Source organism: Anopheles funestus, chromosome 2RL (genome assembly GCF_943734845.2).
Source record: "Anopheles funestus chromosome 2RL, idAnoFuneDA-416_04, whole genome shotgun sequence".
NCBI lineage: Eukaryota > Metazoa > Arthropoda > Insecta > Diptera > Culicidae > Anopheles > Anopheles funestus.
This window is the reverse complement of record NC_064598.1, coordinates 100496327-100514983: the sequence shown is the minus strand read 5'-3', so window position 1 is coordinate 100514983 and position 18657 is coordinate 100496327. Positions and strand designations below refer to the sequence as shown.

The following is an 18657-nucleotide window of genomic DNA, read 5'->3' as shown; positions in this document are numbered from 1 at the left end:
TTCGCTTGGTCATAACCGTTATTTTGCATATCTCAACTTGGACATTTTATAGACGTGTTTAAACGTCTGTGTGTTTTAATCACAGCTAGAGGAAGCGTTCAAATTTACATCAAGCTCCCTCGCACGCGTGAAGAATCTGCAGGAACGGCACAGTAAACTGCACCTGAATGCTCCATCAAACAAAAACACCCAACCTCAGACATGTAAATGTACGGTCATAATTTATAAGATAGTTTCATTATCGCGTTTGACATCTATTAAAACCAATTACAGTACAATCGGCCGTAGAAATATAGCCACGGGAGCTGAGGGAACTGTGTGTTTGTGGGGTACGTAATTAATGGCTGCGGCTAGAATCGCGTCTGTCAGTCATTTGTTGAGAGAGTGGATTTTTTTTCGTTTGTTACTTGTTTTGTGTGCCGCTAAATGTTTGCTAATTAAATAGGTTGTTTCGTCCAGCCCTAACAAGGACCTGCGGAGCGCAGACGGAGTAGCCAGGTGTGGTAATTGTGTCCCAGCGAGCCGCAGTGATTTGATGCCTTAGTCTGGTTTTTACGGACCTGTCTGAAAGCGGTTTCCATGCATTCCTTTATAGAGCAGGTGTTCGATAAGGAAACTATCGCTTTTATGTGGAAAAAAAACAACAAACGGAGTCAAACAGGAATCATTTCAGTCTCCTTGAAAGTGTTTATGTAGCTGTGAAAAGAACGATTTGTTTGGAAATATACACTCACGTGTGATTTAAATTGGTTCTTCTTCAAACCTTGTCAGTTATTTTGATCACTTGTCACTCCAGCTAGATCATCAAACATTGTTGCACTTAAGACACCCGCTACTCAAATTTCGTTGCGTATGAATTTGCGACAGCTTTTCCGGAAATGAAGGCGATGATAAACATGCAAGCAAACATGCATTCTTTGCATTGCAGCAAGTGCATTTGTGTATGATGATGCAGGTGTCGTTCCCTAACCTGCATACATTCCCCATGGAACAAAAGCAATTTTATGCACGCACCACTACATCACACGGACACGGACGTTCCATATGCGAAGACGTATTTTACCTTGCCGGTGTGATAGTTTTATGCTGCGAAGCAAATGCATTCACACAATCCAATGTGGCAATCATGTTAACGAGGTTAAGGTAGAATAAACATCGCGAGCAGTACTTTGATGCTCTTTTCGACCGCTTCCCGTGTTTACAAATTTTTCACCTGTCTCGTTTCGGCGAAGGTTGTTTTCCATCCCAGTACAACCTTTTGTGGAAAAAGGAGCTACGCGGCCGATGGATATTGATCCAACACAGTAGCGCAACAGCGAACCTCACCACACTGAAGGCGCGTCATCTGTGCGAAATAAAACCGTTTGCTGGGTGCATGTTTTCGGCCGCTGGTGCACGGTGGCTCACTCTTCTTCCGTTGCCCTATTAATCGTGAATGTTTTTGCGTGCATCATTAAAAGGCTTCATGCTAGGCTGCGTACATGAAAGCAGGCAAGGGAAGTGCTTTCGCGTGTGACAAAAAAGTTTATTCATTCCATTTGATTTGGGACTTTTAGTTTGAACAGCATTTGAACTTGGCACAATGTACAAACGCTGTGTGACGCTATTCGATTAAATTACTTTAAAGTAGGCACTTTGTTACATCAATACCTTTTTCTAAATGGTTTAAATTAAATCTCTCCCTCTGTTTTGCACACACACAAAAAAAATCCTCAAACAATTTAGATGCTTTGTTGCAAAAATAGTGAAAAGCAAAGCTGCGAAACGTTCACTGTTTATGCATGCAAATTGTTTATTCATGTTCAGCCGAAGGTATACGGGATAAAGTTGCAAAATGAGTAAAAACAAACCAAATTTCCGTTTTTGTATTTACTGTACACGGTTGAAGCTTTTGAAAAGATATTATCGTTGTGTGAGTGTGTCATTGGTGAGGCAAAAACAGCAAACAAGCGGTAAGCACTCATTGTTTAAACCTATGGAAAGGTCTATTGCTAACAAAAGTGTTATGGGTAAACTGTGACAAACAAAAACTAAGCAGAGAGAACAGAGAGCAACATGTTCCCAAAAAAAACCGACTTGTTCAAGGTTATGTTGGGTAAAGATTTTTTCCGGTTTCATTTAATAGGGACATCAAAAAAGTATGTACAGCAAATGAACATAAAACAATTTGACAACAATAAAGTCCGTTTTTTTGTTGGTTGGTTATTTCAAGTGAATATAAATATCCTCAACATCTGGAACATGAGCGAACAGAAGTTGATTATAGAGGAGTTGAAAGAGGTTTTTTTTAGTTGTGCAAAAGTTTTGCATATTAATTGTATGCTATATTTATCTTCAAATGATTTATTTTTAAATTTGGCAAAGAAATCGCTTTGTGCTTTGCCAGAAATACTTTCCCTTTTTATTAAAATTACAATGAAACTTTCGCTTAATAAATTTGCAATGAAAAAAGGAGAGTTACACCTGAAGAAGACGGAGAGTCCCACTGCCAAATAATCAACAAACGTGGTCCCATCTTGTTGTGTCACCTTTCCATCTTCCCTCCCATGGCAGGCTGTGAAGGGTGACGCACGCACTGAATACAAACCAACACGCTCCAGAGTGGTGCATCCCGAAAAAAACGACACTCGACTCACCGGGCATGCAAATGTCCGGCCCAGTCCAGTCGGATACCGGGGCCTGACCCTGATCCGGACCGTTGTGATAATGATACGACGACGGTTGCGGTGGGTTTGCGAGTGCGGCGCATCGGGCTCCAAGGCTAAGGAAAGGGCAGGGCTGGTGACAATCACGAGCTACGCATCGCTGATGGCGCCCTCGATAGCTCTCAATCGATGCGCAACCGCATCGCAACCCGTACGACAGATCAATTTACAATGTGTGTTTTATTCACCATATTACTTTTTTCACTGACTTTGAGTTTTTTTGCACATGTATTATTATTTTTCCCTCATAATCGACACAATGGTTGACATTGATAGAAACCAGGCTCACGGTGTGCGTTAGGGACACTTTGTCTGCTTGGTTTGTATGCCATGTTGTGTTGGTTTGCAAATTATTTCGTTTGCCGTCATCCAAAACACGTGCTGAGGTACTCGAATCAAAGGTTACATTTACGTGCAGAAACTTTGAAATATTGTTTGCGTTAATCATAAGCCTGGTAGATAATGTTCAACCGAATGGATTACCGTTTCCATTTGTGCTTTGATTGAAACTGTAGTTCAAAGCAAAGTAAACCACAAACCACAATATTCGATTACAGTTCCGTTGCTCAGAAGAGACAGGTGTGTTGCTTCTCATATGCATACGCCACGTGTGTCACGAAACACGTGCTTATCTATACTGCTGACACTTTCGAATAGTTTCCATCAAATGTGAAAATCACTTTCTTAGAAATTCTAAGCATTTAAAGAACAGCAAAGAGCATAACATGTTTTCGTTATACCATTCATTTTCCACCCAATTTACATTTAAATGAACTGTTCCGATAAGTGTCATTTATGAATAATTTGACAATTATTAAAGTTATTAGAACAAAAATTTTTAATTAAACTCATTTAAATGAATAAAAGTTTTCATCATCTGCAAACTCCAGTGATATTAATTTACGAACATAAATTCCTACTGCAAGTAGCAGTATAAAATGCTTCGCACTATATTTAAGCTTATATTTATGAAGATTATGCTACATGCTTATTGCTAACACAAATTCGTAACAATTTGGTCCAGGACATAATATTATTTTTATACTTGAATTTTACGAACGAGAAACGCAGCTTTTTCGCCATTCAGACAAAACATTAAAGCTAACATCCACTGTGTAAACATATCGTTTGCGACTACATGACTCCAAAAATAAGGCCACTATTCTCAGCATTTCCAACCGACCGCCATGTCTACGTTACCTAGACGTGGAAAACACGGTTCAAAAACCTAATAAAACTTCATCATCATTTCCTAATCACTTTTATGTCTTTCGAAAGGTTTTTCCTTATTTTTTCCGTTATGTTGCTGGTTTCGTTTGAGTAGCGGAACTATGTATGTATGTGTATGGATGTGTTTAGGGCGCGTTTTAGTAATTAATGGCCGAATAAAAAAAGCACACACACATACACTCACTGTCGCCGTCTGAAAAACATCCTTCACCTTCTCAGTCCGCCGGTATCATGACGTCACAGACGATGATGCGGAAGATTGTCGATGTTTGTAGGAGGAAATCGAACCGACCTTGGCAAGCCACCACCGTAACACTATTCCGTGTGTGTGTGTTTGTTTGTATTGTATAGTCGTATGGTATACCACAGCTATAGGCATCATTTCACTTTCATTTGGCGCCGCATCATGGCGTTTTTATTCTCGTTTTTCCCCCGTTTAGCCATTTTCTCGACCATTTCAAAGTCCCGCTCAGGTCAATACGTTCGTTCGGTAGATATATCTTTCTTCGGTTGGTAGATAATGTTTTCCCCACCCTTTGCTGCAAACGAAGAGTATAAAAATAAACTCGCGTCTCTCAACAGCATCAACCGGCAGGAAAAGGGTTGAATGGTTTATTATATTTTCGACTTGTGTGTGCTTTTTTCTTCGTATCGTATGGCCCACCCGCAATGACGTTGTTGTGGTGTGAAGGTCATGGAACATACGGTCAACCAGCGGGGCAGAGACGCCATACTCTTTCAATATATATGGGCCGAGATACTTTGTTGAGCTATGTTCCAACATTCAGCATAGATATAAGAAATGAAGAAATATTCCTATACATAGCTGTAATTCATCAGAATAAATTTACTTCTACAGAAGGATGACAAACCCTGCATTTGTTCGATGCCCCTGAAAGTATGCAAACTGTTGTCTCGTGGACGTATGAAAGCTGATGGCATGATCTGTTACTATTAATTATGTTTTTAATTCTAAAACGTTTTTAATTGTGTCCATAACACTAAGCTGGAGCAATTCTAACTTATTTTTCATTAACAATTTCAAAAAAAATGTTCCCAAACCAATCTCAAATGTATCATTATAACAGATATCTGTGTATAACACACGCACTGGGCGTCTCCATTTGTGAACTTTTCTGCTTATTCCTTTGTTGCGCTATACTATGAATTGCTATTAGATTAGTTTGTATGCCTCAATATTGTAATGTGAAATTAATGCGTGCACGTTACTGTGAACATTCTCAGTATGCAACAAGCGTCTTTATCCGGCATTCAACACCAGAACTAATAATGATTTATTATATCGATCCCACCTTGAGGCAACCGATTGATATCCAAATTAAGTGGATGAAGAACCAATATCGTTCCCACGATATTTTCACGTTTTGCTTCTTTTCGTACAATTCATGGACTCTTCATTCAGAAGGAAGGAGGTAAACATTGGCTTTACATGCTTTTTTATAGCACCGGGCACTGTCACGCGACGATAGTAAAGTGCTTTTGACTACGGGAGTTAGCTAGACAAGTATTGCAGCTTGTTGCAGGCACAGCAAAGAGTTAATCCATATAAAAGCTACAATGACAGCTTTTATACGTCTCCGTGTGTTGACAGGCTGGTACCAACAAAATGTTATTGTTTTGACCAAATTTTCAACAACAGTGATCAAATTTTATTTTTCATCATAAAAACCGTAACACATGCACACCAGATAAGATTCAATTTCCAACAAACACAAATGTTTACAAACAACAAACGCTTAAGATTTTATTGACGTGGGCGATCAAATAAAACGCCATTGCTCGTTACTAGTAAAAGCTTTAAGGATTAAATATGATATGAAATGCGTAAGCGTTTGAATCACTGCAGCATAGACAACAAATTAAACTGTCGAAAAACAAAACCCTCGGTTTTCGGTGACGTACACCGAGGCAGAAGTGCCTACTGACGCTCGCTGAAACGTAAACGTCGAAGCATGATGCAATAGTGGCGTAATTTAATTTATCTCTCGCAGCCCTTCTTAGCCTTAAATCCCCATTGTGATATGTGTCCGGGATGTGATATGCTGGTCAAATTATTCGATCAGTTTCTTTTGTTTTATTATCTATTTTTCTTAATTGTGTGTAAAGTAACAATGAGACTAAAATTAGAAGCCCTTGAAAAACCACGGTATCATTGCACATTGATCCATGTTTCGTCAAGGATTACGCACACAGTTGGTCAAAAAAAAATAAATAAGCGAACCTTTCTATTCGCACCCAGCTGTCTTGGATTCTAGAGGGATTTAGGGCGCTTTTGCCTTATCTGGCTTGGCAAAATGCTTCTATTTGGGCGCTTTATGGCAGTGCGTCTTGTAGCACGTGCATGTATGCAAGTGTCACAGTGGTCGGCCGACGCAAGGATTAGCGACGACAGAGATACGTTTCCTTATCAATCAGCAGACCGCCGGTTTGTTCAGTTGTTTCGAAAGGATTAAGTATCTTAACGATATTATTTTTCGTTCACAGCAGTATGAGTTGCAGTTTCAGCATAATTTAATTAAATTCGTTCCAAGATCAAACAATCGTCCAAATAGTTTTGAAATCTTATGTCTCAAAATCGTCATATTTTATGCACAAAAACAGGAAACGTATGGGAATTGTGAAAGATATTTTAAAATGGAAAATGTTTCCCTCTACCGCTTCCAGTGTGTTAAACTAAAGCCAAGAAAAGCTCTCGGGTAGATAAAGCCCGAGAAAGATAATCAAGCGGAAGCCAATGTTCGGTACCATCGCGATGATGGTGGCCTTCTGTTACCCGTCGACCAGTTACTGATGCGTTCTTATCGAAGCGGTTAGGTTGACTGTCGGTGGGCGTTTACGTAGAGTGTGATTGATTGAATTTTTTTCTTTTTTTTTTTTTAAAGACCGCCTCATTACTCTATACAGACCGGTGCAATATTTAGAAAATTGATCTGTGGTAATGCATGTAGGCTATTTCAAAGTGTGTGTGTTTGTAGGTGTAAGTGTAAACTATCGTAGACGGTGAAAAAAAAATAAATCGGACAGACAGTGAATATTTGTGACCAACATTATTATGCCCCCAGTAGAAGTAACGTACATCTTTGCTAATGGTGAATGGCGAAAGAGGTATGTGTATAATGTATGTGAAGTACCTTACGTGCCGTTTTAGATTTCCAACAAAGTGTTTTCGTGGGTGAAAGAATTAGAAAAAAAGAGTTTATTAAATTAGCTGTACCGAACCAACACTGCCATCAGGATCGCTATATCAATCGAGGCGATTTTTGGCCCAGACCCGCTTACGAGTTCGTTGAGGATGGTCAGTTCATTAGCCGAGAAACTCGTTTGGCAACGCAACTCGTTGGGCCCGCAAGACATTCGTTTGGATTGCTAATCGTGTATGCAATTTTACGAACCACTGCCAGCAATTGCTCGAGTCCAGCGTGGTTCGAGGTTTGCCGAACCTGAGACTAGTGCTGGTCGTGATGCATTTACGCTTTTCTTTACCTTCGGCGCTATTTTGCCACACGCAATAGAAGCCGTCCGTTTTGGGTGGGGATTTATTTAAACGCCTGCTAATGGATAATATTCTTATAAGTCTCATATTTTTCACTGCTCCCACACGCTTCTAAAAAACCGTCAACAAAAATCAAACAGCACCTTCACCAAACAGAATGCAGCAGAAAACACAAACGAACGAGAAAAAAGGTGCTTTGCTGTTGCCGCGTTGTCAATCCTCATTTAATGCCACTCGATCTCTACAGCATAAACTACACTTCATCCAGTGTTCAAGTGCAGCATTATTCTATTGTTTTTATTGCTTGCCTCATTCAGCCACCACCGGTTGCTTTCCTGTGTGTGCGCCCTCGGATGGGCCGCTAAATATAGCACAAAATTATGCTACCAATCAAACTCAACTTCACTGTGTAAGGCGCAAAGGGCCAACAGGGGATTTGTGTTGGAAGCTTCGCGTCAATCGCTACGGTTCACTTCTTTTGCCACACTTGATATGCTGTGCGACGTTGTCAGAAGCAGCAGTCTTGAGTCTTGTTACTGGAGTGAAAGAAAGGAAAAAGGGCTAACACAGGATACAACGCAGGATGAACTCAAAGATGAGCATGGGAAGAAAATGGCGCATGAAATTGTCTTTTGTCTTCATTTTTTCTGATGATTTAACGTATTTGTTATTAGATAGAGTAAAACAAAAAAAAGTTACATAAAATCTCATCTTTAAATCACGCTTTGCTAAAACAAACATTTTGAGCTGCATTCCAACACACACAAAACCTGTTCTAGAATCATTTTATACATATTCTTCTACTTCTATCAGAGACACAGAGACAACAGACGTTATTTTTATATTCAATATTGTCCCCCTGTTTCCGAAGACCTCTCTCTCTCTCTCTCCCCTACCTTTCCCCACAATTACCCCATTGCTCCATTCGACGGTTTAAAACATTAGCACACAAAAATACAACAAATCCGTACCTAGTAGCGCGGCACACATTTGACTGTCCATGAGCGCCCTATTTCATACCCCAAGCAAACCGGCATTTGCGCGCCGTAACTCTCCACCCTCTGTCCAACAACGATCATCCGGCCACTCACGCGCTCCAAACGTTCAGCCAGCATTTGTGCAGTTGTGTACCGAACGCATCACCGCATAACGAACACAAAAATGAAGAAGATGGAGAAAAAAACGAATCACTCACACACTGACCAGCAACTAATCTGAGTCCCGCCTGTCCACCACAATCCATGCAACCTGTTGCTTCTCGGCAGGGTGATTCAAAGCATACTACACATGTTCACTATCTGTACATTAGCCGGTACGGTTCGTGCGGTCTCTTTCCCTTACGGTTGGCGCAGTTTTCGCGCACCACCACCAAAGCCGGACCGTGGTGTTGCGATTTTGCTGAGCGCCCTCGTTACCGGGACTTAGTCTTAGTCCTTCGCAAACGGTCGATAGGTGCAGTTGGTTTTTGCCGCGTAGTGGAATTTGCGTTGCCAAGTGAGAGAGTTGTGTTGAAGGTAGCGTACGGTTAACGCACCGACAAACAGACAGTGCGCGGTTACGTGCTCCGTAACGCCCCGTAACGCACGGGGTGAGATCGTGTTGTGAGCGATCAGTGAAGAAGCTTTCAAGCAGTGCAATGATTTCTGTTACGAATCGATAATGGATTTCTTCGGGCTTGTTTTTTTCACAAGGAAATATATTCTGTTGTGAGGAAAACCACGTGGACTGCGCTTGCGTCATGAACTTCGAAAAGAAAAGGAGCTGCTTCCAGCCTTAATGAAGTGTTATTTCTTCGGATGTTAGCAAATCTTTGATCGTTTATTGTAGAATTATCAAAGCCCAATAGCAGTGTAGTGATTATTTCGTTGTGAAGTTTAAACTGATTAAACTGCGGTTGAAAATTTCATTTGTTTTCAATGCAATAAAATTAGTAATAAAAAGCTGTTAAATATATTCACCATCACCACCATAATCGACCACCATGCGTAATAAAGTTACTCAAAAAATGAGCGTTTTGTAAAAGTGAGATTATTATCGTGTAGTGGAATCGTTAACGCAATTTAAAGCGTAGTCGAGGAATAACCTTTTTTTCGCAAACCAGTAACAAATTAGTTTGATTATCTGTGGCAATTTTGTGTTGTACTTTGTATTTTTGTTACTTCTGGCAACGGTCACTAAACTCAAATTTGGCACCTGTCATCAACATGGGACCGAATTATTGTGCGAGCCAAATAATAAATTATTTCCTTCGAGTTAGGTGGTTTTTTTCTACCGTTGTTATAGTGCGACACATTTCAATGGATTCGAACACACGAAGATAATTTTATCCACAAACTATTGGACTATGTTTTTCTTGCCCCGAACGCAATGGGATATTTTTACGGGTATTGTGTCAGTATTCATTACTGCTGCGTGTTTGTGTGTGGAAGTTTCATTTTCCACTTCCATTTATACATTGCCTTCTAGCCACGTTCGGACGTTCAGCTAAGGTGAATGATTTTCCCCAAACGGTTGGGGTGTTTTCCTTGACCATGGCTGTGTGTGCGTGTGTTTCGCACGTACCGAAGGTAAAAGGAAACTAAGAACAGGCGTTATCTGATGTCGTTTTCCACCAGAACAGTACACCCCGCGCCTTCCACGTCTGACATTTCTTCACAGTCTGACACTTGCTGGCACATGATGAGTTAGGGGTTTGATCCTTCGCCTACGTTTGTTTGTCTCTTCCGCCATCTTTAGGCGCCGAAAATAAAGACATCTTCACACGGTTAAAGTACCGATCACACTGCTCCCCAACAAACAACAACAAAAAAACACCGAACAAAACTCTGTTTGAGCATACAGTTATCACAGCGGTGCTATTTTTTAATGTTATTTCGAACAAAAACCTTGTGCGCCGGTTTTGCAGTGCAGCGAAACACAGCATTGTGCTGACTGGTGTGAACAATTTTCGGACGTGAAAAATATTCGCTCATATCTGTCTTTGTGTGTTTTCTTTACTTTTTTATTGTGTGACCCATCGATGGGAAAGGAACCAAGATTTGACCGGATTTGCAATGCCTTATCGGTGGGAGTTTTGTTTTTTTCTCTCTGCGGTGTGGTTCCTATTAACACCCAGTGAATAATTTCGGACAAACGACCCACAGATAATTGGACCAGATGGAATGAAGTCCGCTGATCGTGATTAAGATTATCGATGTGGTTTTGCGGTGTAATTTCAAGGGTTTCCGTTATCGGTAAATCCTCCTCGTACTGACTATTAATCAATCACGCTCATTCGATGGTGTGCCTTGGGCGTTTGATTCGTGTATGAATGATTTATCTTTCTTCCGCTGGGCGCATTTTTTTTCTAGATCTCTTAAAGATTGATAGGCATTATACGTGTAAATCCTTCCAAATATTGACTGCAGTGATTAGCTGCTCATAAAACATATTATATGGCTGAGCTGTTGCTACCAACCGAAAAGATGATTAGTTGGTTTCTTGCCTTCTTCGGTGTGTTGATAATGTTATTTTGATGAAAGTGATAATACATCGATAGGCTTTTGGAAATGATTGAATTTATTAATGAAACAATATCAATAGCTTGTTCAATTAAATTCTCTGTTGAATAACTAAGATGTTACTCAGTCATTCATAACATTAGTTACACCTTCAACTAGAAAGCATATTCAGGTTCAGATATTAAAAAACCTCGTCAAGAGAATCCTCACACCCGTAACAACCGTCCAAACATCTCACCCTTGTACTACTATTCACGTTCAAGTAGTTATCACAACTGCTGACGCAATACTACTCATTTCCTTTCACTTACACAACTATTAGACCCATTCATACGGTTCAATAAAGTCGGCTCGAAACAGTAGTAAGTGCCATGAATCTACGATGAAGCAAGAACACGCTATTCCGTTGTTTACCTTTACATTTTGCCTTATCTTTCATTCGCTCGATGAGAAGTTCCCCCGTGATGCTTCTCCTTTATTTCTATTATCATGCTCTCAGTGTTCTACTTCCATCTTGAAGCCTTCTGATTCATCTCACACACAGTGGGAAAGAATCGTTTCCCTTTCTAACTCAAACAGTACGTTTACTAGCATTAAAGACGTAATCCCTTCGTACCCATAAAAGGAAAACTGTTACCACCGTTCCCAAATTAACCGGTATAAATAAAAACGAATCCTTGTGAAACGTTGCTCTCGTGGGTTTCTCATTTGCGATGAATAAAAAAAAAGGTTTGCCAGCGGGGAGTCGTTTGCGGACGAACCAGATCATGATGAGGGTTTCCCAGAAGGATTCTCATGAAAAATAGATCCATATTAGGTGAATCGTGTTTTTTACTTCGTTTAGGAGATAAAAGGAATATTAAGGAAAGGCTTGGAATGTGTTGAATGTTTACTAAGCGATTCAATAAGGCATTTCATTGTATTTTGTTAACGTTTTAAAGTTACTTATCGACAAAGCTTATGTTCATATGTTTGTCTACAACAAATCAGCTTCTATCCAGATGTTTCTATCAGAAATAGTAACACATACCTGGCGTTAGTAGATCAAACAAATATACGAGATAGAGTTTTTCAATGCCGGATATTTCGTTTCGATCCGAAACCTTCCCGTACCCTGAACAGTGTACTCGGCAAGAACGTGCTATTTGCCAAGAGAATTATGTTTCGCAAACATATATGCTTCAAATATTTGTTTCATCGTGACTCCACGAAGCAAGAAAAATTCAATATCAAGGAAGCTACACCGTACGAACTATTGCTCACGAGCAAACAGCAGTTCGGTTCCAATTGCTTGATAACGACTTGTTCTGGTCTTATTCTTTCGATGTTGTGCTGAGTGCTTTCGGACGTAGGTTTGAGGTGTTGTCAGGCGGCAGTGAACTTGACAATTTTGATATTTTGTATGATCAAAAGCACACGTGTTCGCTACTCAGTGCTTTGATGTATGATGTGTAAGGGACGGTAAACACCAGAACGAACAAATTTAAAAAATAAATAGATCATATGAGCTATGTACTTATCAAGTATAGGACACTCTCAAGATACCAAGAAAATGTTTTTACCTGTTAAGAATATTGTTTTACTGTAAACTTGTTTTGGAACTTGAAAAAATGGACATAAAACTGTTTTTTTTTCTTTCTTCTTGTTTGTAAAGAAAACTTACTACAGCAACACATATATCCGCATTTCAGGCAAGCGTAACGTGCGATTTAACCCAGTGTCATGCGGTCAATGGACTTGAGCCGGAATTTTCGCACCAGTGACGCTAGATGTCGGTCACTTGGTCGCGCTGTTTATATGTGTTGATGAAGCTAGATGTAGCTAACGACAAATGATCGTTAAACTATAACTAGGGTGAAGTTAACTGGCAAGGTTAGGTTCACCCGTTTGAATACGCTACTGGACACAATATGTAAAGGGAGGGGTAAATAAATAGAACAATATATTAGGAAAATAATACTTCCCAGATAGTGCTTTAATAAAAAAGAATTGATCATCAAATTTGCTACTTACTCAACAACAAGATTCACGTCATTGATTACAATGACACAATATGCGCCAATATCACCTGTGCGTATGGTTACTTGTTCATTCATTTCAGTACTTTAATCAACATTTTTATTCACACCTCATCAACGTGGCAAAAAGGATAACCATCCAGCACGTCGAAGGGCGCGACAAAAACATACAATTGAGAGGGGAAAAATGTCAAGGCCATCAGTAGTACAGCTAACTGATCATACTGCTCATAAGCTGTGTATATGTGCGTAAATGCTGCTTTTTTCCTATTGCGGATACGTGAATTCAATACAATTCGCTAATAAACCGCGATCCACGCGATCATACACCCTCCGAGTAAGCGTGACGTTTACCGTAGATTTATTGGTGTTTGTGGGAGAGCAGAAAAATTTTGGGTGTGAAAGAGATATAGAGATAGATTTTTTCTGGGGGTGGGATTGGCCTGATGACAATGAAACGGTCATATTAACGGAAAAACTTATTGCGAATGTGTGGTGACGATGTGGTTGAGGGCGCACAGCAACAGTGAATTTTGCGTTGTGTCTAGAGTTGAACAAGGTCGGTTTGGTGTGTGTGTGTGTGTCCGAGTGAGGGCGGATATTCCCTCCTCGATTAAGGACATAAATTAGCATAGAAATGTATCTCATTGCATCGTTTGTTTGACGGATAAATCTACATGAATAAAACAAAAAAATAGTGAATTGGTGAATATTTGAAAAGTGACCTAAATGCGTGTGCCACCGTGTGCTCTCGCATGGTGTAATTGTATCGAATGTTCTACCCTTCTGCTGTAGGTTGTTCTGTTTGTTGATTTCCTATTTTTTGTGAACCGTAAAGTAAAACACATACCAAACAAATTATAACAAGTGCCGCCCGAATGTACGGCGCTTAAGCCAACCGATTCCCCGGTCCCCCCGTATCAGCACCAGAGCAACAGACCGGCCGATACAGCCAATTTTCCACTCGGTGGCCCAACAGGCAGTACATCATTTTCCCATTAGCGATTAACGCACGCCATCCAGCGCGATGGACCCGCATAGGTGAAGAGAATGAATCAATCAGTTTTGGAATGGAAATGCGCGTTGATCAAATAACCGATCGCGACTGAAATGCAATCTAACTACGTACCACTTCCAGCTGAGTGGCGGGTGTGAAAGTGCCGGAGTTACGCTCCTTTCTATTTCGGAAATGCTCTAACTCACAATCGACTAAAAAATTCGCAAATTTCTTTCCCTTTTCTAACAGTGTCCTAGGTGGTTATTAATAGTGATTTGGACAAGTTGCATGCCTTAGTGATACGATCTAATACAAACAAACATTGCTGAACACTTTTTCGTGTTAGAAAACGTGATTTGTTAACTGCATGGTACTAACTGTAAAGCATTTCCACCTAACGCCTTCACAACACCGATAGTTCACCCTTTCTGCATCCCAGCACACAGCACTAATCCAACGCACAACAAGAGCACCACACTACACTGTCGTCCCAACACACGGCGTGTCCCAACACAAACACCAACCTAACACAAACCGGCCACGGGAATGTCCAAACCGAGGGGCAAAAATGTCGTGTTCAAGATACTTAAGCTGAACGAGGAGGAGGCGGAGGACGAGCTGGACCGGCTTAATCAGCCCCGTCCGTCCGTTACAGTGCAAACCATCCGGCCTAACTATTCTATCATTTCTCTCAGCCAGGTGACGGAGGCATCGCTGGAGATATGGCGTACGCTTCCGGCTGCCATCCGCCAGGACCCGAGCCTGGCATCCTTTCGGCAGGAGCACGAGCGATTACACGGTAAGTTGAAAGACTCTATTATTCTTTAACATTGTCCAACCATTGCTAGAAACACGTCAATCCAATTGACACGCGTTTGAGCAAAGTTCTAGGTCACTATTCCAATATCTCTGACCTAGAGCATGTGGGTGATATATTAAGAGAAAATTTAAAAATATTTTCCTTGATGGGTGTAAGTTTTCTTTTCTTCATTGCCATCACATTTTGCTATTATGGGCACACTCTGTGTGTGTGTTTAAATTTTTTGTGTAAACTGTCGTTTTATCTTAAGGCTAAAATTAACACATCGAATCGCATCAAATGCATTGGTGACAACCAGGGTTAATGATCGCCAGCATCAGTCGGATACCATTGTTATTTTAAACATTTTCGTAGAGAAAAAGATGGCCAATAGTAATGACGTTAAATGTGATTAACTGTTTTGGACGTATCACAGGCTAGTATTACTTGTGAATACGTGCCATGCATTTTTAGCATAACAACATTTTTAATTAGAAGATTTTAAATTACAATATCTTTTATTTACCACCAAGATTCTTCTTGCATCGGAACCTTAATGATGCAATGGCGAATAAATTACATCTGAATGTGCAGCTTTATCATCATTCTAAGGACAGTCATACATCATCCACCTGTCATCATTTACCCCGTACTGTGTCCCTGTTTGCTGGCATGCAGATTACGCACTTGAGATTATTGACAACAACAACCAAACAGCCTACCATCCGCAACGGGATACCTCGATACTTCGGTCACGTTTGTCGCTGATTAGTGTCAATGCTAGGTGGCTCGTTATGCATACTAAAACATTGTATCGTGCGACCAATTGATAAACGCCTTAAACACCTTCACGGGACGGACATCCTCACGAGGGGGCTTGGGTAGAGAAATTGGGACCGCCTGATCTTACGATGCTCACCCATCGCTACCTTCCAGGGCCAGGCGTACATCAAGGAGAAATATTTCGTGTCATGCTAAATTGAGCATTGCCATAAATCAACGGTAAAACAAGCAGTCGGCTAGTCCTTGGATGGATTGACCAATTTGGGTACAGCTTTTCTTTACCTTTCTTCATTTTTTCCCCCATTCTGTTTTGCATTGTATGCGGAGAATAGTTGAAGATTAATTACCATAAAAGACTCCAATCAGAGTCACAATGAATGTGTTTGGCTAATATAAATCAAAGCTTCTGCTCAAAACTGTTTAAAAGCGGAAGTGATTATCGGCGGTTATTGTTCTGAATAGGCATAGTTGCTGGCAGAATTGTCTATCACTTTATTAATATTTTTGTACAATTACTCCACATTCAGAACATTCTTCCTACGGTCGAAAACAGCTGTTTCAAACCCGGAATACTTGGACCCGGTTCATGCAACTCGATCGTGAAATTCTCCATCCCCGTCATTCTATGACACACTGAGCATGGTCAACATGTGACAGTGACCCGCATGCAGTCGAAATATGACGACGTTTCGAGCTATCTCACCCTCCCTACGGCACACCCTCCCTTCCCGGATATCGAACCACCGCCACCTGCATCCCAACCGATGGGGCGATTGTTTTCAATTATTCTATGTAAATTTTCAAGCATGAAACATTTCCGCTCATTATCGCATTTACCGTGATGGCGTTTGAGAGATCTTCTTCTACTTCTTCTGGTCCGCCCATCCCCTACCCTACTCGGTCACCCTTTCTTTCCTTGTGCGCGCGCGAGAATGTACCACGAACGGATTGAACCGTACCGCCAGTAGCGTTCGTATCGCTCCCGGGATGCTGTTGATTTCGTTGATTGGCAACGAACACGTAGACGTATGTGCGGCCGTACAAACGTTGCTCGGTGTCGGTCTTTCACTTGCTTTGAATGGGCGTACGCTACAATATGCGCTATTTATGCTTCCAGCTGAATGAGGATGCAGCGGTACAGTTGAAGTAAAAACAAAAACATTCCCTTCGCATCAATGTTACCGATGTGATTGTTTCTTTTCCATTTTTAAATGTATGCAAACAAGAGAATTCGCGTCACTGATTTGCATTGTTTGAATACAAAGTAATAAAGCGATTTTTTCAGTCGCCAAGAATTGGTTGATAAATTAAAACTATGATGAACGTATTGATAAAGTTGAGTAATTGTGAAAAAAACTATTGTTTTTGGTTCAATACATTTCCATATTCAATTAGTAATAACTTCAAATTTACAATTGTTTAATCCATATATCCTTAATTTATTGTAGCAATGGAGACGCATGGTTGTTTTTAAGAACAGTAATAATAAATTACAATTTTGGATGTTATAAGCGGTTAAGATCGTTTTTCTTTTAAATACAATATCCATATCATGGTTATTTATAACCCCAATCAATGATACACACTATGAACCAATTAAAAAATAATTAAGAAAAAATCCAAACCAAAAGGGGTTACTTTATCTAATCGATGGACAATGTTGTCAAGCGTTCATCATACCAATTGTCTTTGACGCTCTCCACTTCTATCTCTATTGCTGTCATGGTCATTGTCAATAACCGACTAGAAAAAAGAGATATATTAGGTCTGTTAGGTGTGTTATTTTTGTATCCGCAGGTTCAACCACGGATGATAAACCGCGTTTCGTCTGAAACATATTTTTAGCTTGTTCAATCGCTTGTAGAACTGTTCATTCGCAAAAAAATAACTCTAGACTGTGTTACAAACCTCAAACAGCCAGTAAGCATGTAAAAGATAAATATGTTACATTCTGATAGCCCGCTTCGCCAATGACGAACCGCGTGCCATATTGTCTGGAAACGATGTTTTTGCTTCTTCAATGAATTCGACTGAACCTTAAATTAACCTTTTGCACAAGTGGCAACCGGGTGTGGGTGTTAATTAATGAAAAGTTTTACCGTCAAAACGACATAAAATATGACTCCATTCGAAGGCTGCCTGTTTTATGTACACCGTTTCCAAAGGCTGTCAATTGGCAATGATTGCCATTACCGTCCGGCAAAGGGCATTAGGGCAGTGGTATAGCGTCACGCCGTACCCACTCGCTTTAAAGGTTAATTTCAGTAATCTGGAAGCAAGCGATGGAGTTGCAAAAAAGAACTTACGCAAACCTTGATTATGACGTAGGTTTTTGTTTAGATAGGTAATATGATTCATTTATGTTGATCCATTACTCGCTCGACTCTAAGAACAAACAAACTTGACTGTGTTGATTCATGAATAAACAAAAGAATCTTTTGAAAGACTTTATTGGTTAAGTAATAGGATGTCTCCATTTTGCAGGCACCGAAGATGATCCGCTCCCGAACGAAGACGTCTCAGCGGACGATGGCGAAGATAACAACAGCAAGGAGTTCATCACAATCAAGGTCACCAACCCGGACACATCCGTCGAGGATGGCAAAACGTCGGCGGTGGTGGAGCAGTGTGAAAAGAATGGCCAAAACGTGACGACCGATGGCGAAGGTGACGAGGGTCACGAAACAACGATGGGTGGCCACCATGAGCATGGTAAACTGTTCGGTTACGTGAAGGTTGGCACACTGCTCGTCGTATGGCTGGTCTTCACTGGCTTCCTGATGTCGAAGCACGAGAAGGAACTTATCCCGCGACAACTATCCGTGCCGGAAGGATCCTATCGGAGTAAGTACAGTGAGAACTTTCCTTATCTACAAACATCTTATTTTACCTTTTTCAATTTTTGCACACTCGTCACTGTAGCATACATTTTGCCAGAACCATCTCCGGGCTCTCGGATTGGGATTAATCTAAAAGGTGCCTTTCTAAGTGACCAGCATCACAACAACACGAGCACGTACTTGTCGGTTAATCTGCAGCTGCTCTACCTACCTAGCAATAACTCCAATACGAGCTTTTTCCCTGATCACGACGTCAAGTACACGGAGGTAA

General features: G+C 40.6%; 1 protein-coding gene across 16 annotated transcripts in view; it reads left to right on the top strand.

The window, feature by feature from the left end:
* The window catches only part of LOC125763400 (P protein), a 53139-nt gene that overhangs the window by 29692 nt on the left and 4790 nt on the right, over nucleotides 1-18657 (top strand). For 12 of the 16 annotated variants that reach the window (XM_049426565.1, XM_049426570.1, XM_049426569.1 and 9 more), the window contains 3 exons: nucleotides 14660-14763; nucleotides 18031-18390; nucleotides 18469-18653. In XM_049426565.1, coding sequence (XP_049282522.1) covers nucleotides 14660-14763; nucleotides 18031-18390; nucleotides 18469-18653 — 649 coding nt within the window. Of the gene's footprint in view, nucleotides 1-8839; nucleotides 8964-13665; nucleotides 14009-14659; nucleotides 14764-18030; nucleotides 18391-18468; nucleotides 18654-18657 lie in introns of those variants that run through there. The other 4 variants (XM_049426579.1, XM_049426577.1, XM_049426578.1 and 1 more) reach the window with 4 other exon arrangements.